Source organism: Thamnophis sirtalis, unplaced genomic scaffold (assembly GCF_051295495.1).
Source record: "Thamnophis sirtalis isolate CommonGarterSnake01/CBP01778 unplaced genomic scaffold, rThaSir2_p1.2 scaffold_5, whole genome shotgun sequence".
NCBI classification, from domain to species: domain Eukaryota; kingdom Metazoa; phylum Chordata; class Lepidosauria; order Squamata; family Natricidae; genus Thamnophis; species Thamnophis sirtalis.
In genome coordinates, this window is record NW_028261385.1 from 102396930 (window position 1) to 102417106 (window position 20177).

The window sequence follows — 20177 nt, forward strand, 5'->3', positions numbered from 1 at the left end:
TGTTGCCATTGCATGCCTCCTTTCTTTCTCCACCCGCCTGGGCAAAGAAGGCAGGCCACTAAACTGCCCGCTTGCCTTCATTCAAACCAGCCTTCCCCCTCCTGTCTTTTGGCAAGGGCTCTCTGGAGGGGGAGAGAAAGTCCCTCCCAAGACCTCGCTTGTCTTGGTGGCATCCCAGAAATAGCAGCTGAGAGAGGAAAGGGTGTTGGTACTTAGCTGATACTCCTATTCTCATAGTGGGGGAGGAGTATCCAGGATGGGTTAACTTCATCCTCATTGATTGGACTGAGTCCAATAAGCTCTTTAGACCACGCCCTAGTCACTAGGTAATACCCAGTTTCGACAAACAACTCTGTCAGACTCGATGTGCCATCCACTCTTAGACATTGATGTAGTTTCAAACCTTTATTTGCTCATGTATTTCTTTAACACTCTAGATATACAACCAAAACATAACATTTCCAAACATTATAACTCAGGGAGGGGCTGGATACTTTCCCCCCACTATAAGAATAGCTGTATCAGGTAAGTACCAATACCTTTTCTCCATAGTGAGGGGAGGAGTATCCAGGATGGGACCTACCAAAGCCCACACGTATCTAGGGAGGGTTCACATCTGTGGTATATATCAATGTAGGTCTATGCTCAACCCTATGCCTGGAGGGACGTCTCTCCCACTTTGTGCACCACCTGCAATACCCTACATCCAAAAGCTGCCTCCGCCGAAGCGAAGGAGTCCAATTTATAATTCCTCATGAATGGTAAGGGAGAAGACCATGTGGCTGCCCTACAGATCTCAGTCAAGGAGGCCCGCGAGGCCCAGGCTGCTGACGTGGCCGTGCTTCACATAGAATGTGCCGTAATAGCCTCCAGAGTTTGCAGCCCTCGTGCTTGGTATGCGGTTGTAATACAGGTCCGCAACCACCTGCCTATAGTGGTGGAGGTTACCTTGTTTCCCAGGGACTCCAGCTGGAAGGAAACGAACAAGGCCTCTGACTTTCTGGTTGGCAGAGTTCGTTTGAGGTATATCCTCAGCGCCCTCTTCATGTCCAAGGTGTGCCACTTCCTCTCTAAGGGATGAGAGGGGTCCAGACAGAAATTGGGCAATATCAGCTCTTGTGATCGGTGGAAACAAGAGCACACATGGGGTATAAAGGAGGGGTCCAGTCGTAGGACCACTCTGTCCTGGTGGAATACACATAAATCTTCCCTGACAGAAGATTTGTATCCATAGTTCATCTTCTTCAAAATGATTGTCAGTGGTAGCATTGAGAGTATAAAAAGTAGGGGTGAAAGGGAATCGCCCCAGAAAATGCCTCATTTAATTTCAACTTCACCCAGTACTTCTTCATTAGCTATAAGCTTCATTTTCCAGAGGTTCATTGAAGTTTCCATCAATTTTTGTATGTTGCTGCTGATGCCAAAGATTTTCAGGCATTTCTTGATCCAGCTATGGGGAATTGAATCAAATGCTTTCTTATAGTCTATCCAAGCCATGAACAGGTTAGTTCGTCTTTTCTTTGAATTCTTTAGGATTAGTTTGTCAATCAGCAGTTGGTCCTTTGTTCCCCTTGAATTTTTGCAGCATCCTTTCTGTTCTACAGGAAGCAAGTTATTTCTTTCCAAGTATCCATAAATTTGGTTTGCAATGATACCAGTAAGGAGCTTGTATGTTGTTGGCAAACAGGTGATTTCAGGATCCTTTTCTTTTTCTTTTTGGATCAAAAATATCCTTCCAGTTGTCATCCATTCATCATTTTTATGTGTTTTTAAGATCTGGTTCGTTTGGGCTGCCAATCTTTTGTGAACACTTGTAAGTGCCTTTAACCAGAAGCCATGTAACTCATCTGGTCCAGATACACTCCAGTTCTTCACTTTTCTTGACTGTCTTTGCACCATTTCTTTTGTTATTTTTACATCTTTCATTTTATGCACTTTAATAGAATCCTCAATGTGTTTGATTCATTTTGCATTTCTGTTGTGCTTCTTGTTGTTTTCCCACAAATTCTTCCAGAATTTCAGAGCTTTCTCTTTATCAGGCTTTTCATTTGTTATTACTTCATCTCCACTTTCTAAACTCTTATAAAACTGGTGCTGATTTGCTTTAAACTGTGAGTTTTCCTTGAATTGAGTTACTCCGTTTTCATATCTTTTAATCTTTTCAGCAACAGCAAGAACTTTCTGCTTCAGCTCTTCAATTACTATCACAATCTGTTTATTCTCCAAATCGTATCTTGCTTCCAGGCTGCTTTTGACCTGCTTTGTTCTTTAGCTGACCTTGCCTTAGGTTCTTCAAGTTGCTCAAGTCTCCACGAAATTTTTTGATCTTCAATTCCAACCGAATTTTCCATTTAGGCTTCCTCTTCTTGCCTCTTTGGTTCTTTTGTATTTTCAAACCCAATTCTTTGGTGGTTATGAAGGCTGCTGCATACATCAGCTGGTTTGTTTCAGCTAATGTAGTGGTTTGAATGGTTTGCACATTCTCATTGACCTTTTTTAGTACCTTTCTCAATTCTTTCCTGTTCACTTGGTTCAGCTTTGGCAAACGTGTTCTTTCAGCCTCTTCCATTTGATGCTTTATTTTCTCAGCTAATTGAGCAATATCTGTTGGAGTTTGTTCTTCAGTGCTTCCTTGTTCTTTATTTTTACGGACATTTTGAGTACACAGTCATGCCGTTTGGATTGACCAATGCCTTCCAGCATTTTATGAACGATATCTTCTGAGACCTCTTGGATCAGTTTGTCGTCATTTACCTCAATGACATTTTGATTTACTCGACTTCTCAGAAGGATCAGCAGCAGCACCTACGCCTGGTCCTGCAACGACTCCGGGAGCATCGTTTGTTCGCAAAGCTGGAGAAGTGTCAGTTCTGGCAAACTACCATCGAGTTCCTGGGGCACTGTATCTCCCCTGAAGGAATTGCAATGGAGCCGAGCAAGGTAGAGGCATTGCGCAGTTGGCAACCTCCTCGGCGAGTAAAGGATGTCCAGCGACTCCTCAGGTTTGCCAACTACTACTGGACCTTCATCCCCAGCTTCGCTTTCCTGACTGCGCCCCTCCCTCAGCTCCTGCAGAAGAAAGTGCTGTTTCGCTGGGACCCCATGGAACAACACACGTTCAAGGCCCTGAAGCATGCCTTCATTGAGGAGTCGATCCTGAAGCATCCTGATCCCCATCGTCCATTTGTGGTGGAGGCGGACGCGTCTTGACATCGCAGTGGGCACAGTGTTACTGCAGGCTCATGCCCCTGGTGGTACCCTTTTCCCTTGTGCTTTCTTCTCACAGAAACTCAATCCTTCCTAGCGCAATTACACCATCTGGGAGAAGGAGTTACTGGCCATTAAGGTGGCGTTTGAGGCAATAGTAATAGCAATAGCAGTTAGACTTATATACCGCTTCATAAGGCTTTCAGCCCTCTCTAAGCGGTTTACGGAGTCAGCATATTGCCCCCAACAATCCGGGTCCTCATTTTACCCACCTCGGAAGGATGGAAGTCTGAGTCAACCCTGCGCCGGTGAGATTTGAACAGCCAAACTGCCGAACTAGCAGTCAGCTGAAGTAGCCTGCAGTACTGCACTCTAACCACTGTGCCACCTCGGCTCTTGAGGCATCACCTGGAGGGGGCCAGACATCAAGTCGAGGTGCAGATGGACCATAGGAATCTAGAGTTCCTGACAACAGCACGCAAGTTGAACCAGCGCCAGATCCAGTGGTCTCTGTTCTTTGCCCGGTTCAACTTCAGAGTGACCTACATCTTCCTTTTCCTTTTCCTTTCCCTTTTCCATTCCTTTTCCTTTCCTTCTTTTCCATTTCCTTTCCTTTCTCCTTTCCTTTCCTTATTTCCTTTTCCATTCTTTTTTCTTTTCCCTTTCCTTTCCCTCCCTTCTTCATCCTTTCCTTTCTCCTTTCCCATTTCCTTTCCTTTTTCCTTTCCTTCTTTTCCATTCCCTTTCCTTTCTCTTTTCCTTTCCTTTCCTTTCTCCCATTTCCTTTCCTTCTTTTCCATTTCCTTTCCTTTCTCTTTTTATTTCCTTTCTCTTTTCCTTTCCTTTTCTTCTTTCCAATTTCATTTCCTGTCCCTGCCCCTTCCTTCCTTCCTTCCTTCCTGGGGGTCTGAGGGAGAGGGAGGGGATCCTTTTCCTTCTTGCTCCCCTCCCCAACATCTGCTCTGATGGCAGTTATGGCCAAAAAAAAATCAGGTGCTCAGGCATGAAAATGTGCCGCTCAAACACTATACTTTTACACACACACTGAAAAAAAATTAGAGGGAACATTGACTCTCACCCAAGGTTCCAGCAACTTCATCAATCACTTTTTCTCTATTAGTAAGAATTAGGATGATGGTAATATAATAAATATCTGAGTTAAGATATTATTTAATATGAATTATATTTGATGACGGTGGAAGAGATGCACAAAAGCCTTTTGTAACCAACTGATACACTTTCTACAGTATGTAAAGAAGGAGGATTTGTATGTTTGCTTTGAAAATAAATATATATTTTAAAAAAAAGAATTAGGTCCAGTAAAATCAGACTAAGTGAGGCACGCAGTTCTCCTGCCTCATAGTAGAGGGCGCTCGTTCTTCCTGTGACTCAGCAGCAGCAAAGTAAGTGACAGCCACAGAGTGCAACAACATCAAGGACAACTTTCTTCCCTGGCCATGATCGCCATCGAGACAGAAAGACTTTTAAAACTAAAAGAAGACAATGAAAAATTCTACCAACAAGTTATAGATATTTTTGCTCAGAAGGAGCGGCGGATGGACTTCATTTATAAGTAAAGGTAAGACCCATAATAACTTCACTTTTTTTCTATTAAATGTACTTTTTTGTGTGCTACAGTATGTTTAAAGAATGCTGATATGAGACTTTAAACATAACTTGTTAACTGCTGCCAATCCAATATTGGATAAGATAATTTGTACGGTTTTAATGTTTGTAAAACTGATTGTGATGACGTCAGTGCCTCACCAGCCATAAACCTCACCGCATGTCACTGTTGCTGAGTTTGTCTCCTAGTTGATATTAGGATAGTTAGTCTCCCATTACTATTGTAGTACATTTTCTACATACATTTGTTAATTGATGAGCAAAAAGTTCATCTATTTCTTCTGGTTGGTTGGGTGATCAAGCAGTGTCATTTTTTCCCCTTTTATATTGACCCATATGATTTCTAGGAGGTTTCCATCCTTGGCTTTGTGTATTTCTGTAGAGATGTAGTGATCTTTTATATATAATACAACTCCATCCCCTCTTTTGTTAGGTCTGCTTTTTTTGAATAGTTTGCATCCTTTTATCAGGAGATTCCAGTCATGATATTTGCACTACAATGGTCAATCTATTGCAACAAAATGTTGTTATCTGTAATTATGTTACTAATCAAGTTGATTAGAAAGTGTCTAATCTAGCCTTGACTGTAAAGTTAATCCCAACACTTCCCATTACCTTTCTTGACCTCGGCCACTTTGAGATATGTGGACTTCAACTTCCAACAGACACCACAGGTCTTGAATATCTTTCTTTTTTTTAAGTTTGGTTCTCCAAATCAATTCCACCTGGATTTCTACTTACCCAGTTCCTATTATAATTGATTTCAAAATAACTTTTCATGCCACTTAGAAACAGAATAAAGTCTGTTTTGCAAAGCATTCCTATGACAGAATGTTGAAAAGAGGCCAATATTGTTTTACTGCCAAAGGAAGGGCAGGACTTAAAAATTTGCCAAGGTTGAGCAACAGTGCCTTCAGCTGCAAAATGTCAAGAAAATCTGTGATTTACTGCTGAGATATGGCTGGAGAATCTGGCACAACTCAACCACAAATAAAAAATGTGGATGTGTTTCTAGACATACAAATGAGAAATCAAAACAAATATATTCCTTTTGGGGAAAGATGAAAATAATTGCATGAGCTTTTATTTAATGTAATAAATTCTGTCCCTAAACAACTGAAGGTTCCTCCCTTGCAGTTCCCACCCATGTGAAATGAATATGAGGGGTGGGGCACACAGGGACAAAATAGGAAGTCCTACTTTATCCTTTGCAATTCTGGAAAGAAACAGTTTTGCGTGCAGACAAAATGGGCAGCCTAAATTAACAGGTCACGTAATGACAGCTCTAAGTTATGAAGGGCTTCAAAAAGATGACTTGTGTGACTTGAAGAAGGCGGGGCTTAGCAGTGAGAAGATGGAGTTTCAGGCTACTCCTGAAATTCCTCTATACTGAAGGATTTTTGGACGGGTTCTTTGAACTCTAGCTGTCCCGGAGACGACAGTGAAGGTGAGGAGAGACCCAGGACCTCAGAGACACCCGCAAGTCTCTGGGGGGGGGGTATTAACTCCTCGTGCCAATTCCTTTCTGGATTAGCTGCGTGCTAACTGAAACTGCAGGTTGCCCATAAGAATGGTAGAAGTGATGTCATCTGGTAAGCTGATTTTATTATCCAAGAGAGACTGTTCGCGTTAAAAATTTAAGCTAACTGAAACCAAAGAATAGGAAAATTTAGCGGCGAATTGGCTTTTTTAAATGGATTTATGGCTGGTGGTTACTTTACTTCTTAAATGCTTCAAGAAACTCCTCGACATCCTCCCCCCTCTGACTCTCCCTAAGTGGATCGTAAAATTTATTTTCTACTAATTAGCCCGTCACGAATCGACATTTTTATTACTTTATTACTTGGCTCTGTTTACGATCAGATAAGATTGCACAGCCTGCAAGAGACTAAGAAAAGTGCTTCAAAGTCTGTGGGAAAAAAAAGAGCTTGCAATTTTTAACTGCGACACATCATGGCGTCTCAAAATACCTCCAAGATTTCATTTCAGATTCTTTTTTCCGCATGTAGAGGACTTTTTGACTCTTATCAAAGGCTGGAAAGAAAATTGGATCATCTGATTTTAAAATATGAAGTAAAAACTGAGATCGTTGAATGTTTAAATGTTCCTGAAATACAAATGGAAAATGTGAGAAATGGTGTCTGGTCTATCTCAGAGGGAGAAAGGAGGGGGGGAGCTATAAAGAAGACTTATTTAAAGAGACAGAGTGCAGGAGGAATGGAAAATCCACCCTTGAGAATTAAAGTTAATTTGGAAAATTTTACAAGCCCAGGACAACATTATTATTTCATCACTGACATTCAGAGTCCAAAGGTGCGAAAATATCTTTGTCTGGATTTGCTTATGAAAACATTTGGTAAATTTATCCAACGCGTGGCAATTGGATTGAGAAGATTTTGCTATTGGAGATACACTGGCTGACAGATGGAAGAACATAATTTAAAATTAGCTAAATCTGATTACCTTAATGTGTAATAGATATAGCTGAATAATGACTGATATGGATAGTAATATATATAATTTGGAACTGGCTGATAGATTGAAGAATACAATTGAAAACTAGCTAAACCTAATTGCTTTCTTTTTGTAACAGATATAGTTGAATAATAATTGATATTGATAGTAATGTATATAATGTGGAGTTGATATGATAACTAACAATTGGATATGAGAAAACATCTTTAGATTATACATAAAGAGTATTAACTACAATAATTATCACTATTAAAAAAACTAAATAAAATACATACAATCAAATGTTAATCAATACTGGGGAAATGTTATGATATATGATATAATTAAATATTATGGATGTCCAGCTAAAATAGGACATGAGGATTTGATGATAATAGAGGATTTTACAAATAAGTAAATGAATTGTCAGCATGTGCTATGGATTAATTTTTTAGCATAGCTAAGGATGAAGGATGTTTAAATAACCATAGGTAATTAAAACTGGAGGTATAATGACGTTGATATGGTAAATATCCAAGTTAAGATATTTGAATTAATATGAGTTAATGGAAGAGAAGCACCAAAGCATGTTGTAACCAGTTGATATACTTCTTTTTTTTTTTCATAATAGACACCTGTGTTTTGTTTTGTTTTCCTGAAAAAAAAAAAAAGATGACTTGTGACCTGCCCTCCAAATTATGACTGACACACACACATGGCCACGAATATATGATCACATTGTGGGTGCTTGGCAACCATTGAAACCATTTGCAATGCCTCATTTAAATCATTTGTAACCACAATTTTCAGTGTTTTGGATTTGCAACATTCATTGGATAACCTGGTTCACTTAGGGATCATATGGTTTGCTTAATGACTATACAATTTCCTTACTGACCATAGTAACTTGCTTGATGACCATTGTTAACTCTTCAGCTTAACAACTGCAATAACTTACTGGGCTCAATTGTGGTTGTTAACCGAGGACTAACTGCAGGCAGTAGAAATTGCCATTCTGCAGGCAGCTTATGATGGAAATGACAATTCTTCCAAGGTCAATCCTGCAACTTTGCCTTTTATGGACATCAAGCTTGATTGAGCCTCGATACTCAGAATATAAATTTCAAAAATTATAATGGATTAAGGGCCCAGATTGATTTGGAAGTGAAGGTAGTCCTTAACATACGGCTACAACAGATAAGTGAAGTTTGCCTCATTTGCGACCTTTCTTGCCTCAGTTGTTAAGTGAATCACTGCATTTGTTAAGTTACTAACACAGTTGTTAAATGAGTCTGGCTCCTCATTAACTTTGCTTGTCAGAAGGTTGCAAAAGGTGATCACATGACCCCGGGACACTGCAATTACCATAAATATCAGTCAGTTGCCAAGCATCTGAATTTTCATTTTCCTGGCCATGGGAATGCTGCAACGGTTGTAACTTTGAAAAATGGTTCATAAGTCACTTTTTCAATGCCATTGTAACTTTGAATGGTCATTAAATGAATTGTTTTAAGTCAAGGACTTCCCTTATAGCTTTGATTTAATTAGAAATAATTATCCCACAAATGAGAAAATGTCTCTTTCAGGATTTTTATGATAAAGGGACCTTGAAGGCCGTACACTAGAGGGAGCCACAGGATAAAGAATGGAGCAGATTTCTATAAATTGTTGTATATTTTTGGCCAATCTGTTGCTTATAAAACAGATAATCTCAATAAAATGGACCGAGCATGTTGTAATGAAGTTACAGATCAAAAATAAGATTCAGCTGATAATTTTGAAATTATTTTGAATTTAACTCTGGATTTGGGAATTTAACTGTGATATATGGAGAAAAATATAGACATACAAATTATTCCTTAAAAGGTGGTGCACAACTCTCAGGAAATGGATGAATAGCTATACAAAAAAAATTTGCTAAGGTCTTGGATGATTTTCTAGAAGGGATAAACAAAAGGACACAAGTTATTTATTGAATATACTAAATCTGTTGTTTTAAACTTTAAATGTTAGTTTTGAAAGACCTATAGCTACAGAAACGAACAAAAAATTTGGGGTTCTTTCTGAAGGGATTAAAAAGTGACACCCTGAAGCATTCAGGGAAGATTTATCAAGTTGGTTTCATTGATCAATTTCAGGGTTAAAAGAGGAAAATAGTTATATCTGGATTCTCTTATATTTAGAGAGGATGAGAAGCTACAGGTAGTCCTTGACTTATAACCATAATTAGGAATTTCTGTTGCTAACTAAGTGGCTGTTGTGAGTTGCACCAGAGTTTATGACTCTTGGCATGGCTATTAAGTTAATGGATATTAAATGAATTCAGCTTTCCCCATTGACTTTGCTTATCAGAAGGGAGGGGGGTGTTACAAATGGTGATTGCATAACCATGGGATTTTTCTTACTAGAAAGCTTAGCAAGTTGATATTATTTATAAACTAAAGAACTATATCAGTGGTGGGTTGCAGGCGGTACGCCCCAGTACAGGCGTACCGGTGCCTTCCGGGAGCACTGGGTATCATTCCTGTATGGTGCCCACCCATTCACCCGCCATCCTTACCTGTATTTAAGCTCTTTGGCAGTTCTGTGCATGCTCACAGAGTGTACGGCACCTGCATGATGCTCCGCCAAGCAGCTGGAGCATCGCAGAGGTATCGCAGAGTGTCGTGGAAGGTAGGGACGCATGTTCATGTGGTAGCCGCCGGGCCCTGTTGCACTGTACCAGTTGCACCAGGATTCGGAACCTACCACTGAAGTATATACTGTTACATCAAATACAGTTGCAAGAAAAAGTATGTGAACCCCTTGGGATTACGTGGAGTTTTGCACGAATTGGTCATAAAATGTGCTCTGAACATCATCTAAGTCACAACAATAGAAAAACACAATCTGCTGGCTTCCGGGGGAGGGGTTATCGTCGCCGGCAGCTTAACCGAGCTGCCTCCAGAGTTCTGGTTCGTTATCTATTTAATAACTAATAGATTTCTCTTTTTTCAGGCTAGAAAAAAGCAGAGAGGGTCTCAGTCGGCAAGAACCTTCTTTGAAGTTTGCAGCTTTTTTTTTGGCTGTGAACGGAGGGGGAGGATCAGCCAAGACTGAGTCATTTAACTCCGACCCGAACTTCTCAGCTGTATTTCACAGCTCAAGGCAAGTGACACCCCCCCTCAGGACATTCTTTTGGAAACTAGGCTATTGAAAATTAATATGAGCAAAGACCTAACCTGAGAACTTTATTTGTTTTTTTTATCAAAAATACCAGCTTCAATGTTATAAAAAACTCCTTTGTTTAATGGTTTTCAAAATGGCGATTTTATAGCTTCCGCATTTGTTATAATGATATATCTCCAACTTCTTGGCACAGAATTATATCTCCAACTTCCTGGCACAGAATCAAAGGAATAACCTCATATAAATTAATTAGCTTCACTCCCTCGAAGATCTTTTCTTATCAACTTCTAAAAGTTTACTGAAATTATTTTATCTGAAATCAATGCGAGCAGAGACCAGACTTGAAAACTTTGTTTGCTTTCTTTCTATAATGGCACCGAAATCAAGGTCGGTGAGACGTACTTTTAGCAATATATCTCAAGCATTTGTTAAAAAGCCGCAGTCCTTACCTTCTACGCCCCCTACTGGAGATTTGTTAACGAAAGAATTTCTTTTTGAGACTCTTAAAGAATTCAGAGAGGAGATGAAGCAACTTATTTCAGATTTATGTGATAAGCTTGATGCCAGGATTGCTCAAACAAAGGATGATATTATTGGATTTGTAACAGTATTGTCAGATTATGTTGGTGGAATGGAAGATAAGCTGGAGTTTCTGGAGGAAGCCAACGCCAACCTGACATCCAAAATTGAAGTGCTGCAACAGAAAGTTGAAAACGCAGAAAAACAACTTGTTATGACAAATTATAAAAAGACAGAGCTTGCATTAAGAGTTAGGGGATTGCGTGAAAACGATCAGGAGAACTTGAAACAGATTTTTTCAGAGGCTTTCAGTCGTTCGGTGGGAAATCCAGGACTCAAATTTGATTGGCAGATCCAGAAAATTTACCATCATAATTCGTGGGTGGCAAAACAGAGACCGCTCCCGAGAGATGTAATTATATATCTTGCTACAAGAGAATCCAGAAACACGATGCTACAAGAGTTTTATAATACCAGGCTGCAAATTGATGGACAGGACTTGATTGTTTTCAAGGAAATACCACTTCAAATGTTAAGAGCCAGGAGAGACTATGCTTTTCTAGTTAAAGAACTCAGAAATCGTCAGATACAGTATAGATGGGATGTGCCTTTTGGTATTATAATCACATTCGGTGAGCAAAAATATCGTCTTAACTCTGTATGGGAAGCCCGAGATTTTTACCATAAGATCTTAAAGGCGGAACATCTTGAATCACCTGGACTTGGAGAAAGACAAAGAGAAGGACAAGAGAAACAATGTAACACACAATTACAAAATAGGAAGTATCATTTTCCCCTTCCAGAAGAGCAGGAGACCAGAGAACAAGGACCCAGTCGTGCTCCTAGACGAATGGGAAAATAAGGTGGATTGCAGCAACATCTATGATCATCAACTATTGATTAAGGAGACATGTATGAACTCATTACAAAAGAGAAAGCAAATATTTTACTATATCAAACAGCTTTAAAATGATATAATTCCTCTGTAAGAAAATTATATTTAATTAACTGACCCAAAATATTGGCTTAATTTTGAACTTGGTTAACATTCTGTGACTTTTGTTTTGCATAAAATGATATAGTTGTATACTGAGGAAGAGACATTAAGGTTGAACGAACTGATGTTGATTTTTTTTTTTTTTTGGGAAGATATATTGTATGGGATCTAAAAAGACTTAATGGATAATTTTGAATTTTCCTTTATATAAATTACAGATGACTTATTTTCCAGGGTGGAGGGCGGAGATCGTGGTGGTTCTCTTGGATCGCGGCCCAATTTGGATGGAGTTGGGAGGTGTGGTGTAGATGGGAGGGTAGTGGAGGTTCAATGAGAGCTTACTTTGAGATGGAACTGTAAAAATTGCTATCTGAATATACTGCTTGGAAGGATACATCCAGGGAGTTTGCAGGAAGGCGGAGCATATATGAGAGGAGTACGGATGAATATAAAATATATGTATGTGTATGTATATGGGCGTGTATATATATATGTGTGTGTATATGGATGTATATGGATACAGATAGAGGCAGGGACGAGAAGAGCTGGAAGAGGAAACCGAGAGAAGAACTTGAGATGTGTTTAAATTGTGTCAGAGAGGAAGGAAGCATAAAAGGGACAAATTAAGGGTTTGGAAATAGATAGATATTTAGATAAAGGGATAAGGCCCCTAGCTAGAGAAAAATTCTACTTGGTTAACTTACTTGGTTTTAATATATGTTGAAATCCTGCAGGTAATTAACTAATTAAGATTAGGAATGATGTAAACCGCTTAGGTGTTTTTTTTCTTTCCTTTTTGTTTAATGATAAGAAGCTGAGCTCAATGTAGAAAGTTTATTGATTTTCTTTCTTTTTTTTAGTACTTTTTTCTTCTATTCTTTTCCTTTTTCTTTTCACTTTTCACTTACTTGGTTTTAATATACTCGAGACTGTGTTTCATAAAAAGCTATACCGGGTACGGGATTTGGGAAGTCGGAAGGGGGGAAGGGAGGGGGGAATTATAGGGGGGAGGGGGGGAGGGGGTAATATAGTTTATGTTAATCTTTAGAACAACAAGAATGCACTTGTATACTGTTGCCTTTTTCTTTTCCTTTTTTAATTTTAGTATAAAATAAGAAGCCGAATACATCGATGGATAGTAAAAAAAGCTAAAAAAAAAAAAAGCTAAAAAACAACAACACACAATCTGCTGAAAATAATACTACACAAACATTAGATGTTGCCATGGTTTAATTGCACATAACATGTAAACATTTTAATCAGCTTGAGGATCTTGTGAATTTTCATGGGCTTCAATGAGTTTGGTGCAATGCATCGCTTATTATCCTTAAATTATCCTGGTTTCGCTATTGGATAACTTGTTTTTCAAACTCTTTCTTCTAAAAATTACTCTTTTGTAAATCTTTTAATCAGCTTGAGGATCTTGTGAATTGTATTTGGAGCCAGACCTGGGGGGGGGGCACTGTTTTAACCCTGGTGAAGCTAAATTTAAGCCTGCTTCATCAAGGGCTAAGAATGGAATTAAGGCAATCAAGAGGCCCAACAGAAAAGGAGAGGAAAAAAAACAGGGTACCAGAGACTATTCATGCTCTGGCTGCTGCAAATGCGCCAAGGCCCAACCCTAGGATTTTCCTGGAAGATAGTCAAAGTTAAAATAGAGATAGTAGTAGTGCATCGAATGTCACACTAAGATAGTGCTGTATTTTGATAGTGGGGGAAAACTTCAAGTCTCTGACAGCCCTTCTCCATTTTTCCTAAAAATAAAAAAACCCCATCTGTACCCTCCATTAGGGGGAAACCTAGGAAAGAGTTAAAAGCCTCTCCCCTCCCCTAAATTGTTTCAATTACCTGCAAACGAAGGGGGGGGAGAGACAAGCAGAGAGACAGACAGGGAGAAAAGCAACATCCTCCCCTCCGCTTTTATTTCGGTAAGGACGTGCTGACCGTTTAATCAGATCTCAACTACACACCCTTTGTGGATTTGGGAGGCGACTATTTTGTTTCCCCTCGCTTTTCTCTTTAACCTTCCCCCATCCCACAAATTCGTTCTTTAACCGGAACGGGAGGCCGTGGATGAGGCGTTTCTTGCTTCAGATGCACAAGTGGCCTTAAAGCGCGTTATCCCCACGCCCCCCTCAGCCCCGAACCCGACAGCAGAGCTAAGCCATCCCCCGCCGCCTTCAATGTCCCAGCCGCGGGGACTCAACCCAAGAGATGCAAAGGAGCAGATTTGCAAAGGGGCGGCTGCAATTCGCGACGCGGTTCTCCGTCCCGTCTCCGTTTTCCCACTAACGGACAACCGCCCCAACTTTTGGAGTTTACCCCCCCCCTCCAGATCTGCCTCGGTCGCACCGTCCACTTACGCGTCGTCGGCCATGGTCTTGCAGAAAAAGGCTGGAAGAGGAGATGCACGATTGCAAAGGGAGACGCGGACCGCTTTTCTAAAGTTGGGTTAAGGGAGCCACGCTTATAAATCCGAAGTTGGTGCGCTCCCTGCCTAGCTAGCAACTTCAAGCTCTTGCTGCCTTCTTGACGTTCAAATGGTCGCTTCGGGCGGAGTTCCAGTCAGCCGAAAGAAGCTAGCGGGGCGTAGTCGGGTACCTTTGATGGAAGCGATTTCCTCTTCCCTCCGCCCGCTGCGATTTCAACGCGAGTTGATCCCCGGAGGGAATCGTGGGAAGGTCTGGCTGCTTCTCCACGGGCGCAGAAACGCTCCCGCACCGTCTTTCGGCCTCCAGATGTTTCTACTGGAAGGAAGAGGGATGGGCTTTAAGCAGGAATTTCAAACATCTTTTTTTAATTGCTTTTAAATATAATAACAGAAAAAAGAACATAACACAAATAACAATTTTTAAAAAGTGAAAAAATAGGAAAAATGCAAAGTATACCATAAGAGTTATAATTCTGTATAGACGTATCTAAATATTATTAAAGTACATATATACAGTATTTATTTCTAACACATTTGTATATCATTCATCTTTAATCTACAGTATCAATGAGTTCCATATTTCATATTTGTCCATACAAAGTCTACATCTACAAGCTATCTGTTGATAGGTGGCAAGTGTAATCAAGTTTTCATTCAGTGAATGGACCATATATTTATCTTTCCAATGCTACAGTATCAGTCTTTTGGCCATAGCAGGGGCAAGGAGTATCCATTTACATTATTCCAGTTGTCAAATTCCATGTAATAGGAATATTTTGAAATTTTAACATTTGTTGCACACTTATATTTTTATAACCTACTATTTTCCCAAAATAGGACATTGTAAAAACATGCGCCTTAAAAAAAGCATTATCCTTATTACATCTCCAATAAAATGCTTCCTTAGATCTTTAAATATTATTTTTGTTATGTAAGTCATACTTTACAAACTAACTAAACTCACCCCACAAAACATCTTAAACAAAAAAGAGTCAGGAGTCCAAGAAGAAGAAAAAAACAGGAAGCATCTACAATATATAGTGTAAGAATTATTTTTTATTTTTTATTATAACCTTTTTATTGTAAATACATAAACAAGACAAAACATAAATGAAAACAACAAAGAAACAAAAGTTTCAACATATAGCAATTCCGTATTGGTATGTCTTTATAATTGATGTTTTCCCTCCTATATATTCATATCTTATATTCGTGATCCCCTTGTTTCTTAATTATTTGTGTATACTATTTCATACTTATATATACTTGACTGTTTATAACAAAATATCACTTTACATATATTTTACATTCTATACTTGCTGTCACTTAGATCTTAACAGATCTTGGCTATATCTTATCCTATAGTGTAAGAATTCTTAATAGCCACTATGTAAACATATTGACAGAAGACTAAGAATGCATGTATGAATACCAGCAGAAGATACAATGAAAACACTTTAAGCAGATGGATAGATCCAACCATAGTTTCAATTGGAAAACTGAGCATCTTAGACCAAGCTAAATCCAAAAATGCTAGGGAGTTCCTGCAAGTTTGGCATTTAGACAAATCAGAATCAATAGAAATAAACCATGTTTTCACCCCATTCCAAAGAGACGAAAAAACAAAGGAGGAAACAAAAAGAGGGGAACACATTCCCCACAGCAGCCAACACCCAGATAAGCAAGGATGAACATGGACCAAACACTCAAGTAGAAAACAGCACCCTAATCATGGAACTATCTAAGAGAAACCCACATAGCACTGATAGTGTTACCTAGTTAGGTAATGAAACATCTGCAAGCAAACAACAAAGATCAGAGAATACCAAGAACTCTACAGAAAATAATCTTGCAGTTGGATCTTTCCCATTCCTGCTATGATTGACAGTATTTTTGTCAGAGATGGATGAAAAAAACATTCTTTTTAACAATATGTAAAAGCTTTCCTATTAATTAGTGTGCTCCTCTGTAGCAGCCTTCAGCATCTGGCATGTAGCAGTTAGCCAGCACTTCAAAGGGATGCAGGAATGCGAGCTGCTCTTCCCCCACTCCCCCCCACCTCTTCCTTCACTTCCCTCCACCTTTCATTTACCCCTCCTTTTCTGCCCAGAGACGAAGCCTCTTGCCACGCTGCAATATTATTATTGGAGTTATTTAGTCATGTGCCTTTTGATGTAATTTGTATACACCTTCTCTTTGTTTGGAACTAATAAAAGAAGCCCCCCCCGGCATCGCTCGGGGCCAAGCCTCATCCCAAGAAGGATTTGTCCGGTGTCTTTCTTCTCTTTGGCTACAAACATGAGCGACCCATCAGAAGCGTGAAAAAGCCGCAGACATCAGCAAGTCAAAACAGAGACTTGGTAGGGATCAAAAATGTATGTACACATATTCAGAAATGTCACCTCTGAAACCCATTTGTCACATCATTATTTTTCAATAATGGATTATTAGACTCTTAGGCTATACAATTCGTAAGCACTACAGGACACCACAGTGCAAAATATATTAGGATATTTGGTAACACATTGAAGTGCAGAAGAGAATCACCTCATATGAACTTTCTCTCTGTTCCTTGCCAGCTTTCTTTCACTAGAGGTACCCTCCAGTCTGTGAACTATTTTATCTGTACAACAGCAACTCCACTGAATTACAGTTGGAGAGCCACAGATAAATCAAGAAGTAAATCTCATGGCTTCTAGTGAAAAGCGCATATACACTCACTGTTACATACTGTACAAAATGTACTTTGCACAGATGGTAAATTGTTCCAGATTTGTTTTAGACAGGGCATAGGAAAAGAAGAAATAGGGAAAAAAGAAAATTACTAGCTGCATTTTTTCTACTTTACATACAGTAATCTTATTTTCTTGGGGAAAGATAAAGGATATTTAATCAGATTTGCCCTCAAAAGGGGCAACTCTGAAAGGATACAAAAGGATACAAAATTTTCATTGTTTCTGTTTATAACCTTGTATTACAATGAAAGATTAAAGAGCAGGAGATAGAAAATGATTCAATTTAAAAAATCTGAAGGACAGGGTTTTTTGAAATAAAAGATGATCCTTTCTAATAAAGGAAGTATGGTCACTATAAATCTATAAATCTTTCCTAACATCGGGTCGTCTTGATGTTTTGCATTCTAGTTAATATAATTCTTAGTCAACCTGATTGTGGGTTGTTCAATGGAATACCTCATAGGATTGCAGCCATTGTCTTTCCTAACACAATTATCTCCCATTTAGCAGTGGAAGAAGTTTTTGATTGCTTTTCAGAATTGTCTGTCAATGATAGCCCGCCTCTCCCTTTTCATGTTTGATGGTATACTAACTGAATACCCGTGCTCCGCTATGAAACTATGTGATCGGGCTTGATAAATCAAAACTAACAGCTTGAAAATTAATAAGTAGTTACCATCAGCCTCTCCATCCCCTTCTCTCCCTCAGACTTGCCCCACAGAAACCTCTCCAATCTTATCACCTTCTCTTCTTCAGGCTTCTCTCCAAATTCCCAGCCAGCAGGCCAGATGAGTCATGCACTGGCCACGCCCATGTCCAGGTTTTCAGGTTGGGTGAGGGAGTCCTTAGCATCTAACTCCTTAGATTCATAGCATGCTAATAATAATTTAAGAAATAATAATGATGTGATGGTAATTTCAAAAAATCCTTTCTAAGCAAGCACCTAGAAGCCAAAAGGAACGTGCCCCATTTCAAATTTGTAGTCTTTACAGTTCTGGAGATTTTGTGATGTCGCATGAGTGATTTTTGCTTTTATATATATGAATAAGACCACTGAGGACAGAAGTGGCTTTATTGTTGGCTTTGAGGTATGTATAATTGTAAGAATGATTAACCTGAGTTCCCCCCCACCCTGAAATGTGGTTTAAAGTTGGTCTTTCTCCTTAAAATATGTGTCTGAAATACTGTGGCTAAATTGCTTTTTGTTCTAAGAAATTAACAGAGTCACACCCAGCATTTCCTGATTAGATTATTTTGGGTTTTGCAAGTCCACAAACCTCAAGGGTTCCCAGCATGACAACTTCCTTAGAATCAGTTTCCATCAATGGAAGAAATCCTTGGTTTGCAAAATTGAAAGGGTGGAGCTGTTTAGCATTCCCCTAAGTGAAAGCAGACATACCAGTTTAAATCAAATCGGTTATCACCCTAGAGTTCTCTGCAATTCTTTGCTCGGATTACAGTGGCAAAGGAAGGGCCCTGCTAGAGAATTAACTGACCTCCATAAAGGTCTTTCCGATCTATATTAGGGATTTTAGAGACCTTCCAAATGCAGCCTGCCCAATCCTGATTTTTTATTATAATTATTATGTAGGAGTACTATTTCCAGATTTCCCTGTTCCAGTTTTTTGCCATAGTGACTTAATACAACCAAAAAGCAAAAGAGAGTGAAAGTTATCTTAAGTCCTAAAACAATCTTTAAACAAGCATATACTGATTAGAACCCACACAAATAAATGCTGAGTCAAGATGAGCAATGGGGGGGGGGCTATGCAATTATTTAAAAGGTGAGCCTCTTCTTCTACTGGAATGATCAGGCAAGCCCAAATACTGGCCTTACATTCATTTATAATGAATGTAATTTGAGTGTAATATACTGTACTATTCTCATGTGTTTCTGTACAAATGGAATAAAAAGCTATGGGGACATTTTTATTTTCATCTACTCAATGTGTTCATGAATTGTTTTTTAAAGAAGAAAATAAGACATACATAACAGTTCTAAGACCTTTCTTCCCTTGCATCTAACTTTGGCATAGATATGTATTCTTTTTTTCCCTTCCTTTCTTTCCTTTCTTTCTTTCCTTTCTTTCTTCCTTTCTTTCTTTCCTACATCTCTATTATATTTTTATTTCATTCCCAGAACATGAATGAGACAGGAATAAGTCATGTTTTTGTATATTGGTATTAAACAGCATTTTCTCTTTAATTGTATACCATCCAAAGATAACATCAACGTGTGTACAGTAAGTTGGGCTTTCTCATTCACGATCTTTACCTTGATGTCTGAATAGTTTTCTGCAAATTCAAAGATGGGTACAGATCCCTCCATCTCAGAGGAGGGCCTATTTTAGTTTATAGTTGTATATTTATTTCTTATCAACTATCCAATTATCTTACATGGGGGGAAAAACCATTCTATCACCTCACAGATTGGCTGTTGAAATTAGCTGCTGTAGGCAAATAACAATAGCAATAGCCCTTAGATTTACCCTGTTCCCCGAAAATAAGACCTCTCCGGATAATAAGCCCAATCAGGCTTTTGAGCGCATGCTCTAAAATAAGCCCTTCCCTGGAAATATTGCAACACAGCAGCGGCCATGAGGCGACCATGCTTGCTGCCTCCTGTATCTCAAAAATAATGAGACCTCCTCCAAAATAAGCCCAATTTCGGGGATCAAAAGAAAATAAGACCCTGTCACAGTGCTTTACCTCTCTTAAGTGGTTTACAGAGTCAGCATATTGCCCCCAGCAATCTGGGTCCTCATTTACTGACCTTGAAAGGATAAAAGGCTGAGTCAATCATGAGCAAGTGAGAACGGAACTGCCGAACTACAGGCAGCCAGCAGTCAGCAGAAGTGGCCTGCAGTACTGCATTCTAACCACTGTGCCATCACGGCAAATAACCTCTATTTAGGAAGTTTCTGCATTCTAAAGAAACTCCTGAAGGACATCTTCCATTATCCATGATTACTAGACATGTCTATTGTGCTGTCCCAGTGCGCTGTCCCAACAGTATATAGCTAATTTAGGAATTAAAAGC

General features: G+C 39.2%; 1 protein-coding gene across 2 annotated transcripts in view; it reads right to left on the bottom strand.

Annotated features, from left to right (window-relative positions):
- The window catches only part of LOC148045505 (stimulated by retinoic acid gene 6 protein-like), a 57321-nt gene extending 42668 nt beyond the window's left edge, over positions 1–14653 (bottom strand). For both annotated transcript variants that reach the window (XM_087716323.1, XM_087716322.1), the window contains exon 1: positions 14335–14653. In XM_087716323.1, coding sequence (XP_087572449.1) covers positions 14335–14348 — 14 coding nt within the window. In that variant the 5' untranslated portion in view covers positions 14349–14653. The remainder of the gene's footprint in view (positions 1–14334) is intronic.
- Positions 14654–20177: the final 5524 nt, after the last annotated feature.